The sequence below is a fragment of the Ostrea edulis genome, chromosome 3, assembly GCF_947568905.1.
Source record: "Ostrea edulis chromosome 3, xbOstEdul1.1, whole genome shotgun sequence".
NCBI classification, from domain to species: Eukaryota; Metazoa; Mollusca; class Bivalvia; order Ostreida; family Ostreidae; genus Ostrea; species Ostrea edulis.
The window spans coordinates 56463014-56484601 of record NC_079166.1 but is presented as its reverse complement, the minus strand read 5'-3'; the positions used below and the strand labels follow the sequence as shown (position 1 = coordinate 56484601).

General features: G+C 33.8%; 1 protein-coding gene across 1 annotated transcript in view; it reads left to right on the top strand.

Annotated features, from left to right (window-relative positions):
• The window catches only part of LOC130052645 (uncharacterized), a 13520-nt gene extending 3655 nt beyond the window's left edge, over positions 1–9865 (top strand). The window contains exon 2 of the mRNA XM_056158216.1: positions 6288–9865. Coding sequence (XP_056014191.1) covers positions 6646–7995 — 1350 coding nt within the window. The 5' untranslated portion in view covers positions 6288–6645 and the 3' untranslated portion in view covers positions 7996–9865. The remainder of the gene's footprint in view (positions 1–6287) is intronic.
• Positions 9866–21588: the final 11723 nt, after the last annotated feature.

Genomic DNA, 21588 nt, shown 5'->3' with positions numbered 1-21588 from the left:
AACTACATACAAACCCTTACAAAGATACATTGCTGGATCCAGTAAGTGCATCTACAGCGACTGACCCCTCACACCAATATTTGGAATTAAAATTCTTACTCTTACTGTTATAACAATCGGCGAATCTATCGCACGTGTGTGATCCCCATATGATATCAAAATAATCAAATACACATTGTTGAACTGACCAGTCATCACAATCTGCAATTCTACTTAAAGAATCGCCTTACAATTTTCTTCCCTGGGTGTCCATTTACCTTCTAATTATAAGTGAATGGCCTTGTCTTTGCACATACTATGCACCGACATTGCAATGTCTTGTAACTTTTTCTTTTTACTCCCCACTTTCAATATATGCGACACATTTTGATTTTATCAGAATTGATCTCAACTAACATGCCTTCAACTTTATCACCTGACTTTGGTAATATTCTCTTAACTGTCTCAAGCTCTCTCTAATTAGAGCTCTGCTTAATTTCCCATTCATTCCACACTCCATACCACTCTAAATTAGTATGCCCACCATCTGAACATAATGTCAAATGCCCCCGAACCCCGTGTCTGAGGCATCACAATAGATTACCACTTTGTTTACATCAGACTCTGTCAACTGACTTAACGGGGTACCATTATTATTCATTTTTTCCACTGATGTCTCCCAGAATCTAAGTTCACTTACCGCCTCTGGCGACAACATTATCTTTGAATTCCAACTGGAACGATTCAAAATACATGCATATAAATACCTTGTCCTAAGTCTGACCTCATCACCCAGTACCGTCTGCATTGAGATTATTTGTCCAACCACTGATGCTATATTTCTTACCTCAAACCAAACAACTCCGGAATGGTAGCCTTCCAGAACATTTACTAGGGAAAATTTAAGCTTTTTCACCCTAGGCATAGCAACCGATATTTTGTTGTTTATCATACTCCAAACATACCCTAACCATACCAGTTCCTGCACTGGCTCCCATTGACTTATCTACTACGATTAGAAACCCCGAGGTTCTCCAAATCTTTTTGAATTTCTAAACTCACCAACTCTGCTTTGTGCAAATTTAAAGCTCAACCCATTCCATCATCTAAATAGATGACGATTTTATAACCTTTGGATCTCCAAAATTTCAACACTTCTCTCGTAACCTTGGAAATATGTAACCTGCTGTACTGAGTCCAAACGGCAACACTTTAAACACATAATACTTACTTCTCCATTTAAAGCCCAGATATTCCTTGTCTAGTTCATGCATCTTAATGTAATGATATGCACTATTTACATCAAATGAAAAAATCTGATTACCTGATTCCAATAAGCTTTTTAAAACATAGGCATGTTCATAATTGTGCTTATATTTAAACAAGTGAGGATTCTCGTGCCTAGCGTCCAATACCAACCTTTCTTTTGTTTTGTTTCCCGCTAGCGTCAATGGATTTACAACCCTCGGTTTATTTGAACACAGCTCAATACAATTCTTTCCGAGCAGTTTTTCAATATCTTGATCTACAAACTCAGTTTTCTAACGCAGATCTATTGTTACATAGTTCAACCGGTTTTGGTGTGGTAAACAAATGCATTTTGTAACCATTCTAATAATGTCTAAAATATACCTGTTCGCACCAATCGAACGCCATTAACCTATATTTTCCCTTAAACGACCAACAGGTGAAATGCATACATTACATGACTGATTTTGCATTGCATTATCATAATTCTTGCTACTATTCGAGAGTGCAATCAAATGATTTTCTTGATGAACAAATGTACTTATCTTATCATCTAATTTCTCTGTACATTCCTTTCTCCAATGACCCCTTTTGTTACATCGATAACAGTGGCCAGGCTTCCAGGTTGATTCATTGGGCGTTGTCTGGTACGTTGGGCGTCCATTTCGTCTATCTCGTGACGAGCGGCGGCTAGAAGTGAATACCCGAATTGCAGCTCGAAAACCTGTTTTTCTAACTCACATTCTATTGGCTAATAATGGATCATTCCATTCTACCTGTACAATATACTGTACCGTCAATACAACATTTTCCCGCTATTACTAACGAAACGCGGGAAAATATAATTAATAGGGGAACACATAAATTCGATCTCCTTTGGAATTTAATGAAATGCAGATATGCACCTTTCTTTCAACACGAATTGATATGTTGTTTCAGGCACGTATACAGGGGGTTGGGGTGGGCAGGAAGGCTGGTCTGCTTTCCCCACTTTTTTGACAATTTACTTTTTTCCGTTATTCTAACATACAAAGTCAGTATTTTCTACATGCACAGTTCAAACTAATATTTTTTTTAAAATTTGTAATGAATTCAATTATAAGCATCAACTCCTGTAAGTTTCCAATATATTGTCAATCACAAATTTTTAAATAGCTGGAAATTTTTAATGCTTGTAAGCTTACGTTTACATGTATATCAGTGATCAATTTTCTTTCCTTCTGTAAAATGATATATTCTACATCGAAGTAGGACGGTCTCTCTCTCTCTCTCTCTCTCTCTCTCTCTCTCTCTCTCTCTCTCTCTCTCTCTCTCTCCTGTTCAATCAACGAATATGGACATACAGAGACCGTAAATAATTATGTGGTTCCAAAAGAGACAACAAAACTATATTTTCGTTTATACCTTTCCTTTTATATGTGTCTTTGTGTAATCAACTGTTTATTATGGATTGCAAATGTAATACACGCACTTTCACACAGATATATATTTTCGATCATTACTCCCTTATTTGTATATCCAAGTTTGTATATGATCATCGATAAATTTTGAATTGTGCACGCAATATATCCAACCAGATATTAGATTCCCGATTTCTATAAACCACAAAACCTCGACCAGACAAGCATTCGATACAGGAAAAATTTTCCACTCTGACATCTCCCCTGATTGAAGACACCCTGTTTGGCACGGATGAAGTGTGTCGCAGTCTGTATAATGGAATGACAACGTGTCGTAAAGTTCTAGCGAGATACAAATCGAGTTTATCATTTTGTTTCGTGGATTTACCAGAATAAAGATAATCTAATATTTTCGGTAAGTGCACATCTCCGATACCTGTTGAATAGACGCCCGTATTTGATACGGTTTTTTTTTTTTTTTGGCGATTATACCGTGTGCATTACATATTATGCATATGACATGCACCTTTATTTTGCATGAATTGATATAAATAATTTATATAATATATTTTATGCTCTTTGCTTATTCCATTCTATCACTATGTAATGGCAAATAAAACTTCAAATTACTCGCCCTTGATTACAGGTGGCGCACGATCCGTTAACGTCCAAGGCTTTTCTAACCTCAAGTTTAAGAGAGCGTCGGAAGATTAGAAAGTTGTTGAATATTTAGTAACAATGGCGGATTACGGTTCGTAGGACCTCACTGCGCTTAGAGACGAACTTAGAAAACGCATTGCAAGACTATCTGGGCGGAAAGGAAAGCACGTTGAGAATTTCAGCTGTAACCGAATTTTCTTTGTCACATCGATTAAATAAAGACATTCAATACACATTGAACGTTTTTCATTATAAACTACTTCGTGGTGAAGCTTACATGCTTAAACAGTAGTTTAGGTTGAATATATAATATACAATACATCATAATTCTTTATAAGTTGTTGAATTGCATATGTTTAAAACAATAAGATGCGGAACCCCCCCCCCCCTCTCTCTCTCTCTCTCTCTCGAGGATTAAGAATATCAATTATTAAATATATCCATATATATCTGAAATTCTATTATTAAGCTGTTAAAATGGGTAGTAATAGTGAATGTATATGTGTAACTTCTCTTTATGAAATAAAATTCACGACAGTGAAGGCACATGTATACAGAGTACATGATATATCATACCACATTAAACAGTTTATTTGCGTATGATAATGAAATTTGTAATTTACTTCACTTGGATAAATTTATAGCTTTATGAATTTGCATTTAATTTGGATAAAAGTAGTTATGATTTAAATTTTATTTCTAAAAAATTCAGAAATATCTTAATCTCTTGAGATGCATTTTTCTTCTGGTTTGCGTCAACAGTTAAAATAGGCTAGGACTGGTATTCGTTTCTTTGACGTATTGGACAGTACTTCCGTGGGTCAGTTGATAAACATGACATAACAACATAACTATGATAATGCAAACTTTGATAAGTTATGAAAGTTTGACAATTTCATCTCATATTTTGATTAATTTCATACGTATTGAATCCAGACTCGTTTTCCCTGAAATTCAAACAATATTTTACAATACTTTTTGAATTATAACAAAATTAACAATGAAAGTAAAGTGTTGAAATTAATTTACAATCCAGTCATCAAAAACGAAAACAATACCTAAGAATATTCACTGCCTTACAGCTACAGTCTGATTATAGCCACCCCTCCATTACAGTCGTGTCGTCGTACCAAGTAACAGCGGAGGGGGGGGGTGCTATTAGCAATCGCGTTCATTCATATTTTGACGACCTTGATTAACTCTAAAATTAATTTTTAAATGACATCTGAAATGTATTTTTGTACCATACTTGGTTTATATATTGATGACTCAAATTTCCCGTTTGATTATAGATCTAGTCTAGAAGGGGGGGGGGGGGGGGTTGTTCATAGAATTATAAGATCATTGATGACTGTATCACTAAGGATAGATAAAATTTCAACATAAAACATTCATGCAGAATATTACGAGCTACAGAGCAAATGTTTAATCCCCCGTAAATACTTTCTGCAACAAAGTCGTCATCTGATATCTGTGAAGTCGGACTGAACTGAAGACTGAAGTTTATAGTGCACGACGCTGAATGGAACTTAAAACGATCGTTGTCGCTGTCACATTTGATGACAATTAACCAATTGAATTTTTTTAAAAACTTCATATCTCGGGAATTCTACCCCCGCTCCCTATTTGCACAACAAAAACCTTACACTCTCTTATAAATCCTAAGTACACGGAAGTCAACAAGGACGTAAACGAGTCTTGCGCCACCTATGTTTGAAATAGGGGAAACAACTGACAAATATTCGCAATTGGCAAATGGTTTCTCCGCATTTATTTTATAAGAAACTGCAAATATTTGCATGCACTTACAAGTATGCAAGAAAAGCTTTTTTCTTTTGCATTTTTGTCTAACTTATCTAAATTTCCAGAATGTTGCATTGGTATACAATAAACATTTTGTAATTTTGAGCAAAGCATAATGTTTTAAAATGGGATTTTATTTGTTTCTCATTCCCTATATATTACTATCGGAGATGTGCACTGGTCGAGTCCATCTAGAAAAATCACTCAGGTGTGACAATCACATTTGGGGTATATACGGGAAGAGTAAATTAGGCTACCTGAGAGAAATATGGCTGATAAGATGAGAAAGGTGTACGTATTTATTAATTCATGTCAGCTTTAATCAGCACCATTGAAAAACTTCATCATTTAAGTATTTCTTAAATGTTGACAATACATGTTTGTTATGACCTGAATAATTAAGGTAGAAAACTTACCATGATAGCATTGTAAAAGTAAAACATGGCTGAGTGTTACAAACGTCAGTGAGGATAATTCACTTAAATGTACATTCAAGAAGCAGTTAGATGACACAGAGACAAGAGGTAAATCTTAAGGGTTTCCTCCTCACACTCTGGGAAGGCAAGGAGCAAGTACTGCATACGAGCAAAAACAATTTTGCCACCCTTAGGTAACATAGTATCAATATTGGTCTCGATACATACCAATTCAATTCCCCAGCCTTCTGTATGAAAAAAGATACAAATTCAAAAGTCCCTTTGGAAATATTATAATATTCCTATTAAATGAATATTCCTGTTAATTAAATGTTATGGCTATACTTTCCAGTGGCGGATCAAGGATTTGTTAAAAAGAGGGAAGGGCAATAGGCTCGGGGTCCAAGATTTGAAGGCTCTTAAGGTTACTTTTATGGGTTATTCTAGCTATACTTTATCTATAATAAAATCAATGAATAACAACAAATACCGCACTTCATTTGTTTATCCTAAAACACTTGTTTGTGTGTATAGTGTCAACTAATACGTTTGTTTGTTTTTTATTATGTTTGGACACAGAAAGGGGAAAGGGCCCGGAGCCCCTCCCCCTAAATCCGCCACTGCTTTCTTTACAAATTGTTTGTTAACTTGTATTTTACTTATGTTATAATATTCCTCCACCAAATTACTTTTACAGAGAAAAAATTAATTCTTTATGTGGTTTCAATTACAACAATCGTCTACCACAATGAAAATTTAAAAATAATTCTTTCTTTTGAAGTTTATTTCCAAGAAATTCAAAACGTCAAGATGATGTAAAACCACGTGAACCCTGGGCCATGACGGTCGTGCCGCAGTAGGCTCCGGTGTTTTGGCTATTTTTGAAGTTCTGTGAGGGAAATTTACTTTCTTCATTCAGGATTTTCATTTCTAACTACAAACTGTAAGTCCATATAGTGAACATTCTGTTAAAAACGTGTTACTTATCGTGTTACTATATTTACATCGAAGTTTACCTGTTAATTCCGTCACGCACGGTTTACCTCACGATATATAGTAGTGAACACGGCTCAACTGACTTAGTTTTTTTCTCCTATTTTGTATTATATATTATAAAAATCTCATACAAACAATCTACCATGGAGACTGGGATGATCAAACCTGTCTATATTAGAAACTCTGACATTGTAATTGGCAACAATACTGTTACCGATTATGAGATTCTAGAATCTGTTATCAAATGCACCAGTGATATCAAATGTATACAACGAGATCGTGGACTCTGGAGGATCTACGTAAATACTCTCCAAAGTAGAACCAAACTACTGTCTGAAGGTTTCGACTTTCGAAACACAAATGTTTATGCTTTTGAAACAAACCCTTTCTCAGCTGGTACAAACTCTCCCAAGGAGGAAGTTTTGAGAATCACAATCAAAGGAGTTCCTCTATCCGTTGATGATGGAGAAATTATAAAGATGCTTGATAACTTTGATGTATCTCTTACAAGCCCAATAAAATATGAAAATATACGGCATCCAATAACCCGGAAAATGACAAGTATTCTAAATGGAAACAGGTTTGTCTATGCCAAACCTCTTCCCCAGGGAAAATCTTTGCCAAGATCAGCTATTTGTGCGGGCTTAAAATGTCTCATCTATCACAAAGGTCAACCTTCAAATAAACAGACGCCTATGTGTACTAACTGCTGGGGCGAGCATTGGAGATCCCAGTGTACGAAAACCAAACGCTGCAGAATCTGTCTACAAGAAGGACATGATCCAGGATCTGAATTATGTGATGCCTTTGTAGAAAACCAGAAGGAAGTCATGTCTTTTGCTGGTTCTGAAAATCCTCTTTCCAACTTTTTCCCGTGCTCCCTACATGTATTTGGCGTTCACCATCAATCCTCCGAACACGCATTTCAGTATGTCAAGGCCATTCGAAATGGAGACATCCAAAAAGCGCAGGCTATTCAAGATGTAAACTCAGCCTTAGAAGCCAAAAAATTGGGGAAAGAGATTCACAGCAGTGATGAATTCCTGTCTAAGCGAGAAGAAGTAATGGAGGAAATTCTAAAGGCTAAATATAATCAAGTGGAAGAATATCACGCTGTACTGAAGAAAAGTACGCCCTCCACTATATATGCTGAAGCCGTCTACGACGATTTCTGGGGCACTGGCCTAAATCGGATAGGAACGGATCACACAGATCACAATAAATGGCCCGGCAAAAATATCATGGGTAAGCTTACTCACAAAATCGCTTGTGAAAACAGACCCCCGAGTCGATCAATATCCGTCCCCAGGAACACTCAGTTGTCGGACCAGAGGAACATCTCAGACATGCTCAGCAGCATTCAAAAGAACGATGCTAAAAAGCCGAGAACTGGACGAAACTCCCGAAACAGGAACACAAAAAATAGTGTTAATTCAAAAAAAGAATGTGATCAATCTGTCAATACGCCACAACCAGTGACAACGGATAGGTAACAATCATATATTGCGATTCACGGACTGAAACTGGACAATGGAATTAGATATCTACAACTTATACAAAACTATCTTTTTATATTTTTTTTTGCAATTTTATAGATATGCAAACTTTCTTCAACTTATATACATATACATGTATTTACATATTACTGTATTTTTCCTCAAATTATAGCCTAAATGGATAAGTTTGAAATACTGTCGGTAAATGTTCGAGGATTAAACTCGGACGAAAAAAGAGTTAAGTTATATACATGGTTAAATGATATGAATGTAGATATTATCTTTTTACAAGAAACACACTATATTGAGAAAAATATATTTAAATATGACTCAAGGTGGTTCGGTAAATCGGTTCATTGTTTTAGTGATTCACCTTTTAGTAGAGGTGTTAGCATTCTTTTTAAAAAAGAATTAAAACTAGAAATAATTGAAAAACACGCATCATTGGACGGAAGAAGATTGTTTTTAAAAGCAAAAATACATGGAAAAATAGTTTCACTTGTAAATATTTACGCACCAAACACTATAAAAGAAAGATGCACATTCTTTAAAAAATTGAACAATTTTCTGCAAAAACAAGGTATAACAGAAGATGACAATATCATAATATGCGGGGATTTTAACTGTAAAACAGATAACTTTCATGACCAAAGTACGTCGAAGCTTAAAAAGATTGTTTGTTCTTTTGATTTGTATGATACTTGGCAATCAACACATCCAACTTTTAAAGGTCATACATGGTGTAATTCAGAGGATATCCCTAGTAGTAGAATCGATTATATATTTCTGAATAGAAACTTTACATTCGATTTAAACAATATAATCATACGAAAAATTCCAGGTACAAACTTTGGGAAAAGAATGTCTGACCATAGGTCATTAAAAATAACGTTTAAAATAGATGCAAATAAAAGGGGAAATGGATATTGGAAACTTAATAACTCCCATTTAAATGATTTAAACTATAAAAAAGAAATTCATAGAATTATCGATGAGATACATAATGAAGAATTAGACCCAGTAGATAAGTGGGAAACATTCAAAATAAAATCTCGGGATTTTTCTATTCAGTTTTCAAAAGAATCAAATCTAAATACAAAAGATCGCATTAAATCAATAGAAAAAGAAATAAATGGTATAGAGGAGCTTGATTCTTATAGTATAGATATGAATAAAAAACGTAATCTAGAATCAGAACTAGATAAGTTATATGACAAAAAATGTAAAGGTGCCTTCGTAAGGTCACGATCAAAATGGATGCTGGAAGGCGAAAAATGTTCAAAATTCTTTCTAAATTTAGAGAAAAGTAGGCAGAAACAAAGTGTCATAAAAGAATTGAAAGTTAATGAAGATACTCGCATAGAAAACACCAACGATATTTTGGGTGCTATGTGTGATTTCTACAAAAGTCTATACTCGTCTGATAATATATCAGATGAATGCATAGATAATTATCTATCGTCTATTAATTTAGAAAATGTACTGAGTGAGAATGATGCAAACTATTGTGAGCAGTTTCCATCTCTTGAGGAATGCACTGATGCTGTAACAAATCTAAAAACGAACAAATCTCCAGGACTTGATGGTCTTACAAACGAATTTTACCAATATTTTTGGAATGACATAAAAGACCTATTTTACGAAGCGCTAAAAGTAATATTTGATAATGGTCAAATGACTTTTTCACAGAGAACTGCTGTTATCTCCCTCCTGTATAAAAAAGGAGATGAAACGAACCTTAAAAATTATAGGCCAATTAGTTTGACTAACACGGATTATAAAATAATTGCTTTTATTTTTGCGAGAAGACTTCAAAAGGTTGTAGGAAATATCATTAATGAACATCAATCGGCATACATTAAAGGAAGATATATTGGCGAAAATGCTAGAGTAATTTTAGATATATTCGAATATTGTGAGGAAACAGAAACAGACGGAATATTGCTATTTTTAGATTTCGAAAAGGCGTTCGATTCAATAGAATGGAACTTCTTATTTAAAACTTTAGAGAAATATCATTTTAAACATAATTTTATAAAATGGATGAAAAGTCTTTATAAAAATCCGCTATTTCGATTAAAAAACAATGGATGGATCTCAAAAACATGTCCCATGTCGAGAGGCATAAGACAAGGGTGTCCTATTTCGGCAATTCTATATCTATTTGTCGCAGATATTCTAGCCTTAAAGATAAAGAAAAATGATAAAATTTTAGAAATTAAACCCTCTGAATTTAGTAAAGAGTATAAACATGTTCATCATGCAGATGATCTGACACTATTTCTTAAAAGTGTAGAATCTTTAAAGGAGGCTTTAAAAACAATCAATGAATTTTCCAAATATGCAGGATCAAAGCTAAACGTGGATAAAACCGAATGTATATTGACAGGTCCACATAGGTTGCATCGTAACATAGAAAAACTTGAGGGAATAAAAGTAAATACATCATCTGTAAAATGCCTTGGAATATATATTGGCGTAGATAAAGAAGAATGTTACAAAAGAAACTGGATTGATAAAATTGAAAAAATGCAAAAACTGTTTGAGTCATGGAAGAAGAGAAAACTTACAATTTTTGGTAAAACTGAAATAATACTTTAGGCATAAGCAAATTCATTTATGTTGCATCTATACTACCTCTCCCTAGTGAAATTTTTATTAAACAGCTATGTAGAATTATTTTTAATTTTCTATGGGGGTCAAAAGATAGAATAAAAAGAAAAACACTGATTGGTAAAATAGAAGATGGTGGTATTGGAGTAATAGATATACTTACTAAATTCCACGCATTGAAAGCTGCCTGGATACCGCGACTTATAAAAAATTACGGTCATAACTTTATACGTTCACACCTTGATAAACTATTAAGAGCTTATAATGTAAATCTAGAATATATATTGAAAATGAATTGTACTGATTTAAAGAACTTTGATATATTTACCAAACTTCCACAATTTTATAAAGAGGTGTTTATTTACTTTAATCAATGTAAAAAAATTCCTAATGTTCAAAATATGAACAATAACGAAATATTACAAGAACCAATTTGGAACAATAAGCATTTTTTGTTTAATGGCAAGACTATATATTTTAAAAATTGGATAAAAAATATTAAATATGTAAAAGATTTGTTCAATGATAGCGGTTTTAAGACCATTGATGAAACAAGCAAAGAAATTTGCAAAAAAGCAAATGTACTTTGTGAATATAAAATAGTCAAATCAGCTTTTAAATACATAAGAGAGAAAATTCATGGATACGAATCAAAATTTATAAACATAAAAGATAAAAGATATTTCAATTTTACTAATAAATATTGTACGGTTGAAAAACAAAAATGTAAATTTTTCTATGAAATACTTTTGAGTAAATTGTTTATATCACCTAAGCACCATAATTTATATCACAAAGAATATAATGTCAGTAAAGAAATGTGGAAACACATTTATCAACAAAAAATCAAGTTAGCTTTAGATAGAAATATTGCTGAATTTAATTATAAACTGATGCATAATTTGCTTTCCTGTAAAAAATACATGTTTAAATGGAAAAAAGAATCTTCTGACAAATGTTCTCTGTGTCTAGAAACAGAAGATATGAGACATCTTATATATGAGTGTAAAAATGTTTCATTGGTTTGGAATATGGTGTCTTTGGCGTGCAAAGTCAATATTCAATGGAGAAGTATTGTTATTGGTTTTTATTTTGAATGTAATCAAAGCACACGCCTGCTTAATAACTTTATTTCCTTCATTGCTTTGAAGATATACAAATATAAAATGTTTTGTAGACTAAGTAATCTTGAAGAAACTGAATATAGCATATCAAATCATGTCAAGAAGTGTACAGTTTTGTGGTGTAAAGTTATAAAGTATAGTAATTATGCATTGAAAACAAATGCTATTGAACATTTCATAAAACTGTTGTAATTTGTATCTATATTTTTTCTGCAATGTATTGCATTGTACCTGTGCTATTGTACTACTGATGGTATTAATATGAGTAATAAACTATGAAATCATAAAAAAAAAAAAAAAAAAAAAAAAAAAAAAAAAAAAAACACGTCAAGATGATGATTTTCAAAGGAAATATGTTTAACTCCAACATAATTCAAATTCCAAGATTACAATGTTCAACTTCAAGAAAAGTGAAAGTCGAAGATGTTAAAATACATTTTTATAAACTTTTCATTTCAAGAAAATTTCAAACATCAGGACATGATATTAAAGCGTTTGATTTTTATCTTAAACTTAGAAATGAAATATTAAGAAACTTACCGGTGCATACTTTCATTTAAATTATAAAGGAAACTGTTGAAATGTTCTTCAAGAAACCATTCTTAATTTTTAAAAATTCATAAATCAAAGGATCCTCAGTTTAAAAGTACAGTGGTCCTAATGTTTGATTAAGTATGGAGCACGCTGTCTTAACGTGCTTTCATTCAGCTATAGAAATAAAATGGAAGCTTAATGAAGGAATGAAAAAATGTATACTCCATTATAAGTAACTGAACTCAATGAGTTTGATACTGATGCCAATCAATTCTGATTTATTCTATAATTCCCCGATTGATAAAAATGGTAGGACGATCTAATGTTAATTTAAGTTCTTCGAGAAAAAAATACGCTACATGGAATTAGCTTGGCATTGGGTGGTTCGATTTTAACACAGGTTATGAATGGTTGACGTGTTAGCTATATTAGAGTGGTTTTGTCCCATGTACCGATGCAGATCTCGTTTAAAATGGTAGTCAATAGTTTGCCGTGTCCAATCATGGCACGTGTGTGCATAAGGCTGTGTTCCATGTTGTTATGCCAAAATACCGATGTCTGACATTGGTTTTGTCGTGCTAACCTCAAAGCAGAGGGATGCATAAAAGGGGGTAAAAACTGTCTAAACGTTCGTCTGGAGGATCCCCCCCCCCCCGTTTCTCATAAATGTCTGAATCCGCTTATATACATATCATCACATGAAGTAAAATGGTTTTGAATTAAAGTATATCCACTATAATGTTAAAATTATCACCAATAACACGAGCACCATGTAAGTACATGTATATATCATACACAGCCACTCTACGGATTTCATTATATTCTTTTTTCATTAAAATCTTCAAAACAAACTATGTCAATTAATTTTTACATTCAAATTCTTTATTGATTTTAGGATGAATTCTGATTCAATCATAATGATAGATTAGGGAAAGATTTGTAAATTTGTAAAAAATCATGATGAAGTTGTATTACGACGTAAGTCACACTTTACTATGATTAAAATCTTTTGGGGAATTTGTTTACCAGAGGTAAAACAATTTCATCTTCAAATTCTGCATCATAAATTGATTACGCGTAGATAAACGTTTGTACAAGAATTTACAAAGCGTTTTACAAGAATTTTGAAATGTCGGTATTGACAGATGTGTTAGCGAGCAGCGACACCTATGGGTAGAGAATGGAAAGCACACACGTTGTACTTTATTGCCCCCCCCCCCCCCCCCCCCACCACCCACCACCCACCGTGGCCAAACGTCATTAACGCATATTTACATATAAATTTACACATAATACCGTGTATATGTATACTTACCACAGGGAATGTGGTATGTATATAACAACGACAATTCATGATCTTATTAAGTCAGGAAGTTAAACATCTTGTTTGATATATTATTTTTTAACTAACAGATACTTTGTGAATGCAGCACTCCAATCCTAAATAGGGTGGACTTCTAGCAGTTTATTTCTAAACTGAATAGTATTACTTGTATCTTTATATTTAGATTACTAATGAGACGACCTTTTAATTAAATCCTTTCAAGCATAAATTGTCAGTTAGTCTTTTGCCTTTTTCATAGCTGTTAATTTCTCATACTATGGATCGTAAATTTCACCTTAGTTTTCATTGGTTCTGTTTCAATCTTTCTTTCCCGCTGTATCTCTTCTGGTTCAACACTAATCCGCAGGATATCGGTAGGCTAAAGGTACAAACTTTCACACAAATTCATCCCAAATGAGGCAAACCTTAAATATACACATCGGACTCGTTCGCTTTACATGCATAACTATACCAGGCTTGGCACGCTAAAGAACACTCACTGCTCAATGGCCATAAGCGCTGAGCAATAGGCCTAAATTTGAAGCCCTTCACCGGTCTTGGCGACGTCTTCATATGAGTGAAAAATTCTCGAGAGGGACGTTAAGCAAGATACAATCAATCAATCAATTGGGATCAACACTAATCTATAGCATATTGGTAAATGTACGAACTTTCACATAAATTCATTCTAAATACACACCGGACTCGCTGGCTTTAAATTATGATGCGATACATAAGTACATACATGTATTATACCAGGTGTAGAAGTAAATTACGAATAAAAGCAAATTCGATTCAAGAAGGCTATGTTTGGGGAAACTTGTTGAAAAATTTATTTTACCTTGTTTTCGGGGGTTGGGGGCTTTGGGTATAATTGAAAATTAGTATGAAGTATATGAAACGATGAATTCTGTGGTTGACTTCCCGCTCTATGTAATTTATGCTTCCCTAGCTAGCTTATTCATGATAGTAAACCTTTTATTTTGCAAACGACTGACCTCATCATAACATTATTGCATGCAATATTTTCCGTTCCGCGTTTTAGCAACACCCCTTATTTCATCAGTTTTTGAACAGGCATTGATTGTATATCACACAGATAAGTAATAGAGAAATTGCTTTCAGACGAAGGTCAGTTTTGAAAGTTCAACATCACTCAATATCTTATATCTGAAAAAGAAACTTTCATTTCAACAATATTTTAATAGTTATTGATCATTGTGAGAATCATTCTTCATATGAAGTAGCTCATTATTTAGATGCATTTTGGGGAGTATCCATCAGTTTTATTTCATCTTCTGTTCCGTGGGCATCCGGGTTAAAATAGATCCTCAGTACTCCTTGCTTCAGCTTGTCGTAATTGACGACTGAATGGGGCTGTCCCTCGGATGAGACTGGAAAAATCGAGGTCCAGTATCACAGCAGGTGTGGTACGGTATAGATCCCTCCCTGCTTAAAGGCCGTAGGCACCGAGCATAGGCCTAAATTTTGCAACCCTTCACTGGCAATGGTGACGTCTCCATATGAGTGAAATATTCTCAAGTGGGACGTTAAACAATATACAATCAATCACCATACGGGTATTTGCATTCCTGTTTAGTAATTTATTGGTAACTTTGAATAATTTCAAATCGTGCTAATTCTTTCATACACCCGTGGACAGTCTCAGCAATTGTTTGTATTTAACTTGGTCGTTATAAAAACTTGCAATTATCTATCTATCTATCTATCTATCTATCTATCTATCTATATATTGGAGTACTTCTTGCACAGTTAATGAATTACATATATATATTTCAGACATCATCAATGCATCCGGTGGGAATCCGGGTTAGAATAGGTCCTCAGTATCCCTTGCTTGTCGTGAGGCGACTAAATAGGGCGATCCTTTAGAAACGAGACCCTGTGTCACAGCAGTTGTGCTGCGATAAAAATCCCTCCCTGCTCAAAGGCTGTAAGCGCCGAGCAAAGGCCTAAATTTTGCAACCCTTCACCGGCAATAATAACGTCTCCATATGACTGAAAATTTTTCGAGTGGGACGTTAAACAATAGTCAACCAGGCCGACATTTGTTATGCAAGTTCAATAGCTGCCCTATATATCATTTAGAACAGATGTACCTTATAACAAACCGATGTGTCCACATTAAATTGAGATGATTTATTTAAGAATTTGCAGAGAAGAACAGAGAGAGACTAAATAAGGCGTTGAACTTTGGTGTGGCTCATCTCCTTAAAGTTGTTCACTCAGCATTGTATCGTCAAACTGATCATCCCGCTGTTGGGAAAAAAATATGAATATTTATCAATTCTAAATATACACACACTTCTCGTCTAATCTCAACAATTTATATACAGTTTGTTTACTGGTGCTTTATTTCTATAGGGTTTTAATTTCCCGTGCTTTGTTATATATAGTTTTTTTTACCCATGCTTTGCTTCTGTACAATTGTTCTACATGTAAGTACCCCTTGCTTGTCGTGATAGGCGACTAAATGGGGCGGTCCTTTGGATGAGACCGAAAAACAATAGGTCCCGTTTCACAGCAGGTGTGACACGATAAAGATCCCTCTGCGCCGGTAAGTGAGAAAGTTTCGCAGTTTACGTTCGGTAGGTCGGTGATCTCATCCCAGGTACATTGTATCTGGTTCTCTCTTCCACCAATAAAAGCTGGGCGCCACCAAATAACTGAAAAATTGTTGAGTGTGACGGAAAACATCAATCAATCAATTAACTCTCCCTGCTCAAAGGCCGTTAGTGCCGAGCATAGTCCTAAATGTTGCAGCCCTCACTGCCAATGGTGACGTCTCAATATGAGTGAAATATTCTCTAGAAGGACGTTAAACAATATACAATCAATCAATCTATCTATAAAATGTACTAACCCGTGCTTTCTTTGTATACTATTGATATACCTGTGTTATGTATTTACACAGTCTAACCTGTTGTGTGTTTCTATAAACGAAATCTACCGAAACGAAACGAAACCCACCGAAACGAAACGAAACCTACAGAAACGAAACGAAACAGATTGTATAATTGAACTCTTTTAATTATAATAATTAAAAATGGTACCTCAGGCCCCTGTTAAAGTTTACACATATAAATAAAATTCGCCTCCCCTTTGATGTAGGCTTTCGGCTTGACTGATACAAAGTTTTAAAAGTTGGAAAGGAGGGGGGGGGGGGGGGGTAAGCACAAAGCACATAAATACCATGTGCAATTAGCTTCGGATCCATAAATTTCAGAACGGGGGGTTACAGTCTCACAGGTCAGAGGTCTGGGGTAACACACTAAACGAGGGATGGGGTCGTCGGCGTTGGATTCGCTTTTGGGCATAAATACATGTTTCAGTATTTTTGTTCTAAAGACAAATATATGTATACATGTGGATATTGTGTATTTGTATGTAGTATATCAAACGGTGGATTCTGAATATGTCCTCCCGTTCTCTTTGTGATTTCTGCTTAAAATTCCCTTGTTCATAAGCCTTTTCAGTTTACAAAATGCCGACCTCCTCCTAATATTATTGCATTAAAAAAATTCCGTTTTCCGTCCCGTTTTCAATTCCCCGTCTTAGCAACACCCCAAATGTCAATCTTTCACCAGAGGGCGTATTACGCTACGCTACAACGATAACTCTGGGTAGAGATTGCCCAAATGTATAGAGTTTTTCCATTATTGAAAGTACTCGCACCTCAGCAGTTAGAGATAAAATAAGAGCTTAAGAGCTCTTCCTGCTTTCAATTTTCTCAGACACCAGCTTCTTCAAACAATGTATCTATGCCCAAAGGCGGATCCAACGTCGGCGACCCCACCCCTCGTATAGTGTGTTTCCCCAGATCTCTGAGACTGTAACCCTCGGTTCTGAAATTTATGGATCCGAAACTAATTGTACATGTCATTTAATCAACTACGGATATGTACTTTGTGCTTACCCCCCCCCCCCCCTTTCCAGCTTTTAAAACTTTGTAACAGTCAAGCCGAAAGCTTACATCAAAGGGGAGGCGAATTTTATTTATATGTTGTAACTTTCACAGGGGCCTAAGATACCATTTTTAATTATTATAATTAAAAGAGTTCGGTTATACAATCTGTTTCGTTTCGTTTTGGTAGGTTTCGTTTCGTTTCGGTAGATTTCGTTTCGCACTTTACATGTACCCTTTATTTACCCGTGTTTTGTTTTTATACAGTTTATGTACCCGTGTTTTGTTTATATACAGTTTATTTACCCGTGTTATGTTTCTACACAGTTTATTTACCCGTGGTTCGTTTCTATACAGTTTAATTACCCGTGCTTTGTTTCTATACAGTTTATTTACCCGTTCTTTGTTTCTATACAGTTTATTTACCCATGTTTTGTTTCTATAGAGTTTAATTACCCGTGTTTTGTTTCTATACAGTTTAATTACCCGTGCTTTGTTTCTATACAGTTTATTTACCCATGCTTTGTTTCTATACAGTTTATTTACCCGTGTTTTGTTTCTATACAGTTTATTTACCCGTGCTTTATTTATATACAGTTTATTTATCCATGTTTTGTTTATGTACAGTTTAATTACCCGTGCTTTGTTTCTATACAGTTTATTTACCCGTGCTTTGTTTCTATACAGTTTATTTACCCGTGTTTTGTTTCTATACAGTTTATTTACCCATGCTTTGTTTATATACAGTTTATTTACCCGTGTTTTGTTTCTATACAGTTTATTTACCCGCGTTTTGTTTCTATACAGTTTATTTACCCGTGCTTTATTTATATACAGTTTATTTATCCATGTTTTGTTTATGTACAGTTTAATTACCCGTGCTTTGTTTCTATACAGTTTATTTACCCGTGCTTTTGTTTATATACAGTTTATTTACCCGTGCTTTGTTTCTATACAGTTTATTTACCCATGCTTTGTTTATATACAGTTTATTTACCCGTGCTTTATTTATATACAGTTTATTTACCCGTGTTTTGTTTCTATACAGTTTAATTACCCGTGCTTTGTTTCTATACAGTTTATTTACCCGTGTTTTGTTTCTATACAGTTTAATTACCCGTGCTTTATTTATATACAGTTTATTTACCCGTGGTTCGTTTCTATACAGTTTATTTACCCGTGGTTCGTTTCTATACAGTTTAATTACCCGTGGTTCGTTTCTATACAGTTTATTTACCCGTGGTTCGTTTCTATACAGTTTAATTACCCGTGGTTCGTTTCTATACCATTTATTTACCCGTTTTTTGTTTCTATAGAGTTTAATTACCCGTGTTTTGTTTCGATATAGTTTAATTAGCTGTGTTTTGTTTCTAAATAGTTCATTTACCCATGCTTTGTTTCTATACAGTTTAATTACTCGTGTTTTGTTTCTATACAGTTTATTTACCCGTGTTTTGTTTCTATACAGGTTATTTACCCATACTTTGTTTTTATACAGTTTATTTACCTGTGCTTTGTTTATATACAGTTCAGGCCTTTTATGAAAAATGGGGTGCATTTCTCTTTAGTGTCCTCAGCGTGAGAAAATACCAAGAAATGAAAATTGTCAGTTGAAATAATTTGAATAAACACCATATAAGAATGCCTTATTATACAGTTTATAAAGGATCTAAACTTACAAGTTGCAACTGTTAAAATATCTTATAGATAATGGAATGTATCAATGAAATAATTAAGAATTCATTTTCAATTCACTTTACAGACACTAATATCTATATGGATTATGTAAAACACAGTTGTTTTGTCATCTGAAAGCAACCTGTAATCAGACTTGGTAAACGATAGTGCCATAAATATGATAAATGAGTCAACTTACATATTTTAAAGTACATAATTCAATGTTAAGACAATCCCATTTCTACATTACATGTATTTCATAAAATTATATATAGTCAATATAAACTGTTCAAATTTTACAATATCAATGCCACAAATATCTGCAGTTTCTGTTCTCATTTTTATTTTATTTTTCCTGAACAACCACATATATTATACGACTGTAAAAACGTACATTTCACTAAAAGTTTTTGTTCCACTCTTACAAAGGATTCATAAGTAAATCAAATGCTAACAAGTTTATTTTAAAATTTGAGCCATATCATGTTTCTAGAATTGTTAGCCAAAGTTTTAAATGTCCAGATGATTTGTAATAAATGTTTTAAATTTCATATTATTTAGAGGAAAAATGAATTCAAAATGATTTTTCAACTAAAAGATATTTTCAATGAATTATTTAGGGTAAAACACAAAAGTTGATAAATTATATCTTTGTTTTATCATAAAGGATTCCCTTGAACATATTGAATGTATTTTTAGTTTTGTTTTTCTGAAAATATACGTTTTAAAAGAGCATGGGCATTCGTTCTCTTTATACTCGGGACTATAATGTCAATCTCTTGTCATTCGAGCAACCTACAACGTACGTCGAGATATATAGAGCAGATCTAAATCACTTATTTCTAATTACAATGGAAACCACACGTTACAAATGTAAAGAAACCCCACTGCTTATGGTACACATTTCTTTGAGCTGCTATTTATCAAATTGAAATTACTGGCATATGTGATTGTCGTTGTTCATAACCCTTCTTTTATTTGGTAAACTTGTGCTGCACGTGCAGTGAAACAATGTACCGACGAGTGATGGGAATAACACAGGTGTTTATATACAGGATGTCGAGAATTTAGGCGTTTTATAAAAAGGTGTGAACGTTTGCAGAGAAGTCTGATAAGTAATGTATTTGGATACATTTTGCTTTTGATTTATATTTCACATTATGTAGGTACATGTATTTGCAGACGATTGTGGAATCTTAACATGTTTGTGAAATAAAGTGAGAAATCATGAATATTGGAATTGATATGTACAAAAAAGTTGCTATAAATTAATGATCTTATATGTGATAAAATTATCCATAAATTATATATAACCAATTAAAAAAAAACCTCCCAGGGCTTCAATTTGAATTAACCGCCGGGAACAACATTCTGATTGGCTAACATGGACGCCAATGGCGCCGATAAATGCAGTCTGAAATACAAGATATAAAATTAGCCATAGCTCATTCAATTCTCCTTCAATATGAATGTCGCTATGGATGTATGTATTTACAGGCATGGACTATCATCCTAGAGGTATTTTTTGATAATACATCGGTGTTTTTGGTACTTTTTTGGTGTTTTCAGGAATTACCCGATGTTTACGGTGTTTCCACGGACCCGTCGTTAACCAGCCTCACAAGAGTTGTTGATAGGTGAATTTCAAAATGAAAAACATTTGTCAACTAAGCATTTTTCTTTAATCTGTTAATTACCCACCCACTCCAAACTATCCAGCCAAAATTACTTGCACGTTAAACTCGCCATTCAGTGCAAAATATCGTATAAAGGCCGGTCTAATAAGTTCTTTACAATATAACCTACGGAAATCTGAAAGAAATGGGTTAATAATAAACAGACTTTCGATCCCGACCCAAAATGCTATGCATCGTTTCTCGCATTTACATCTATAGACATATCGTTATGATATGTAAACACATAAAGAAGATCATTTTAGATATTAATAAATATGATGATTACTAAAACATGACAGAAAAGTGTACTTGTTGAATAGTTTGTAAGTAGAAGAAAACTTAAAAACATGAAAATGTATTATTTTCCCACCATTTTTCACAATCTTCATATATTTTTTTCCGAGTACAGTCAAAACTTTCAAAAAAAAATTATTGATTAAGAATTATTCAGTAGCATGTACTTTATCCGTCTAATCATCAAACTTTTTTGAAAGTGTTTGCTGTTTCGAGAAAAATGGTCTTAAAGTTGGAATGTTTTTCCGTTAGAAAATCCTTTCGTTAACTACAGCAACGGTTACCATGGTAACACATAACAGATACTCACTGTGACAACAGAAATTTGCAAACAGTAGCCTTTTTTATTCATTTTATGTAAGCCATTTGAAAATGTATGATCTTTTCATTTAACAAAACCTTTAAGAATATATAGCATTTTTA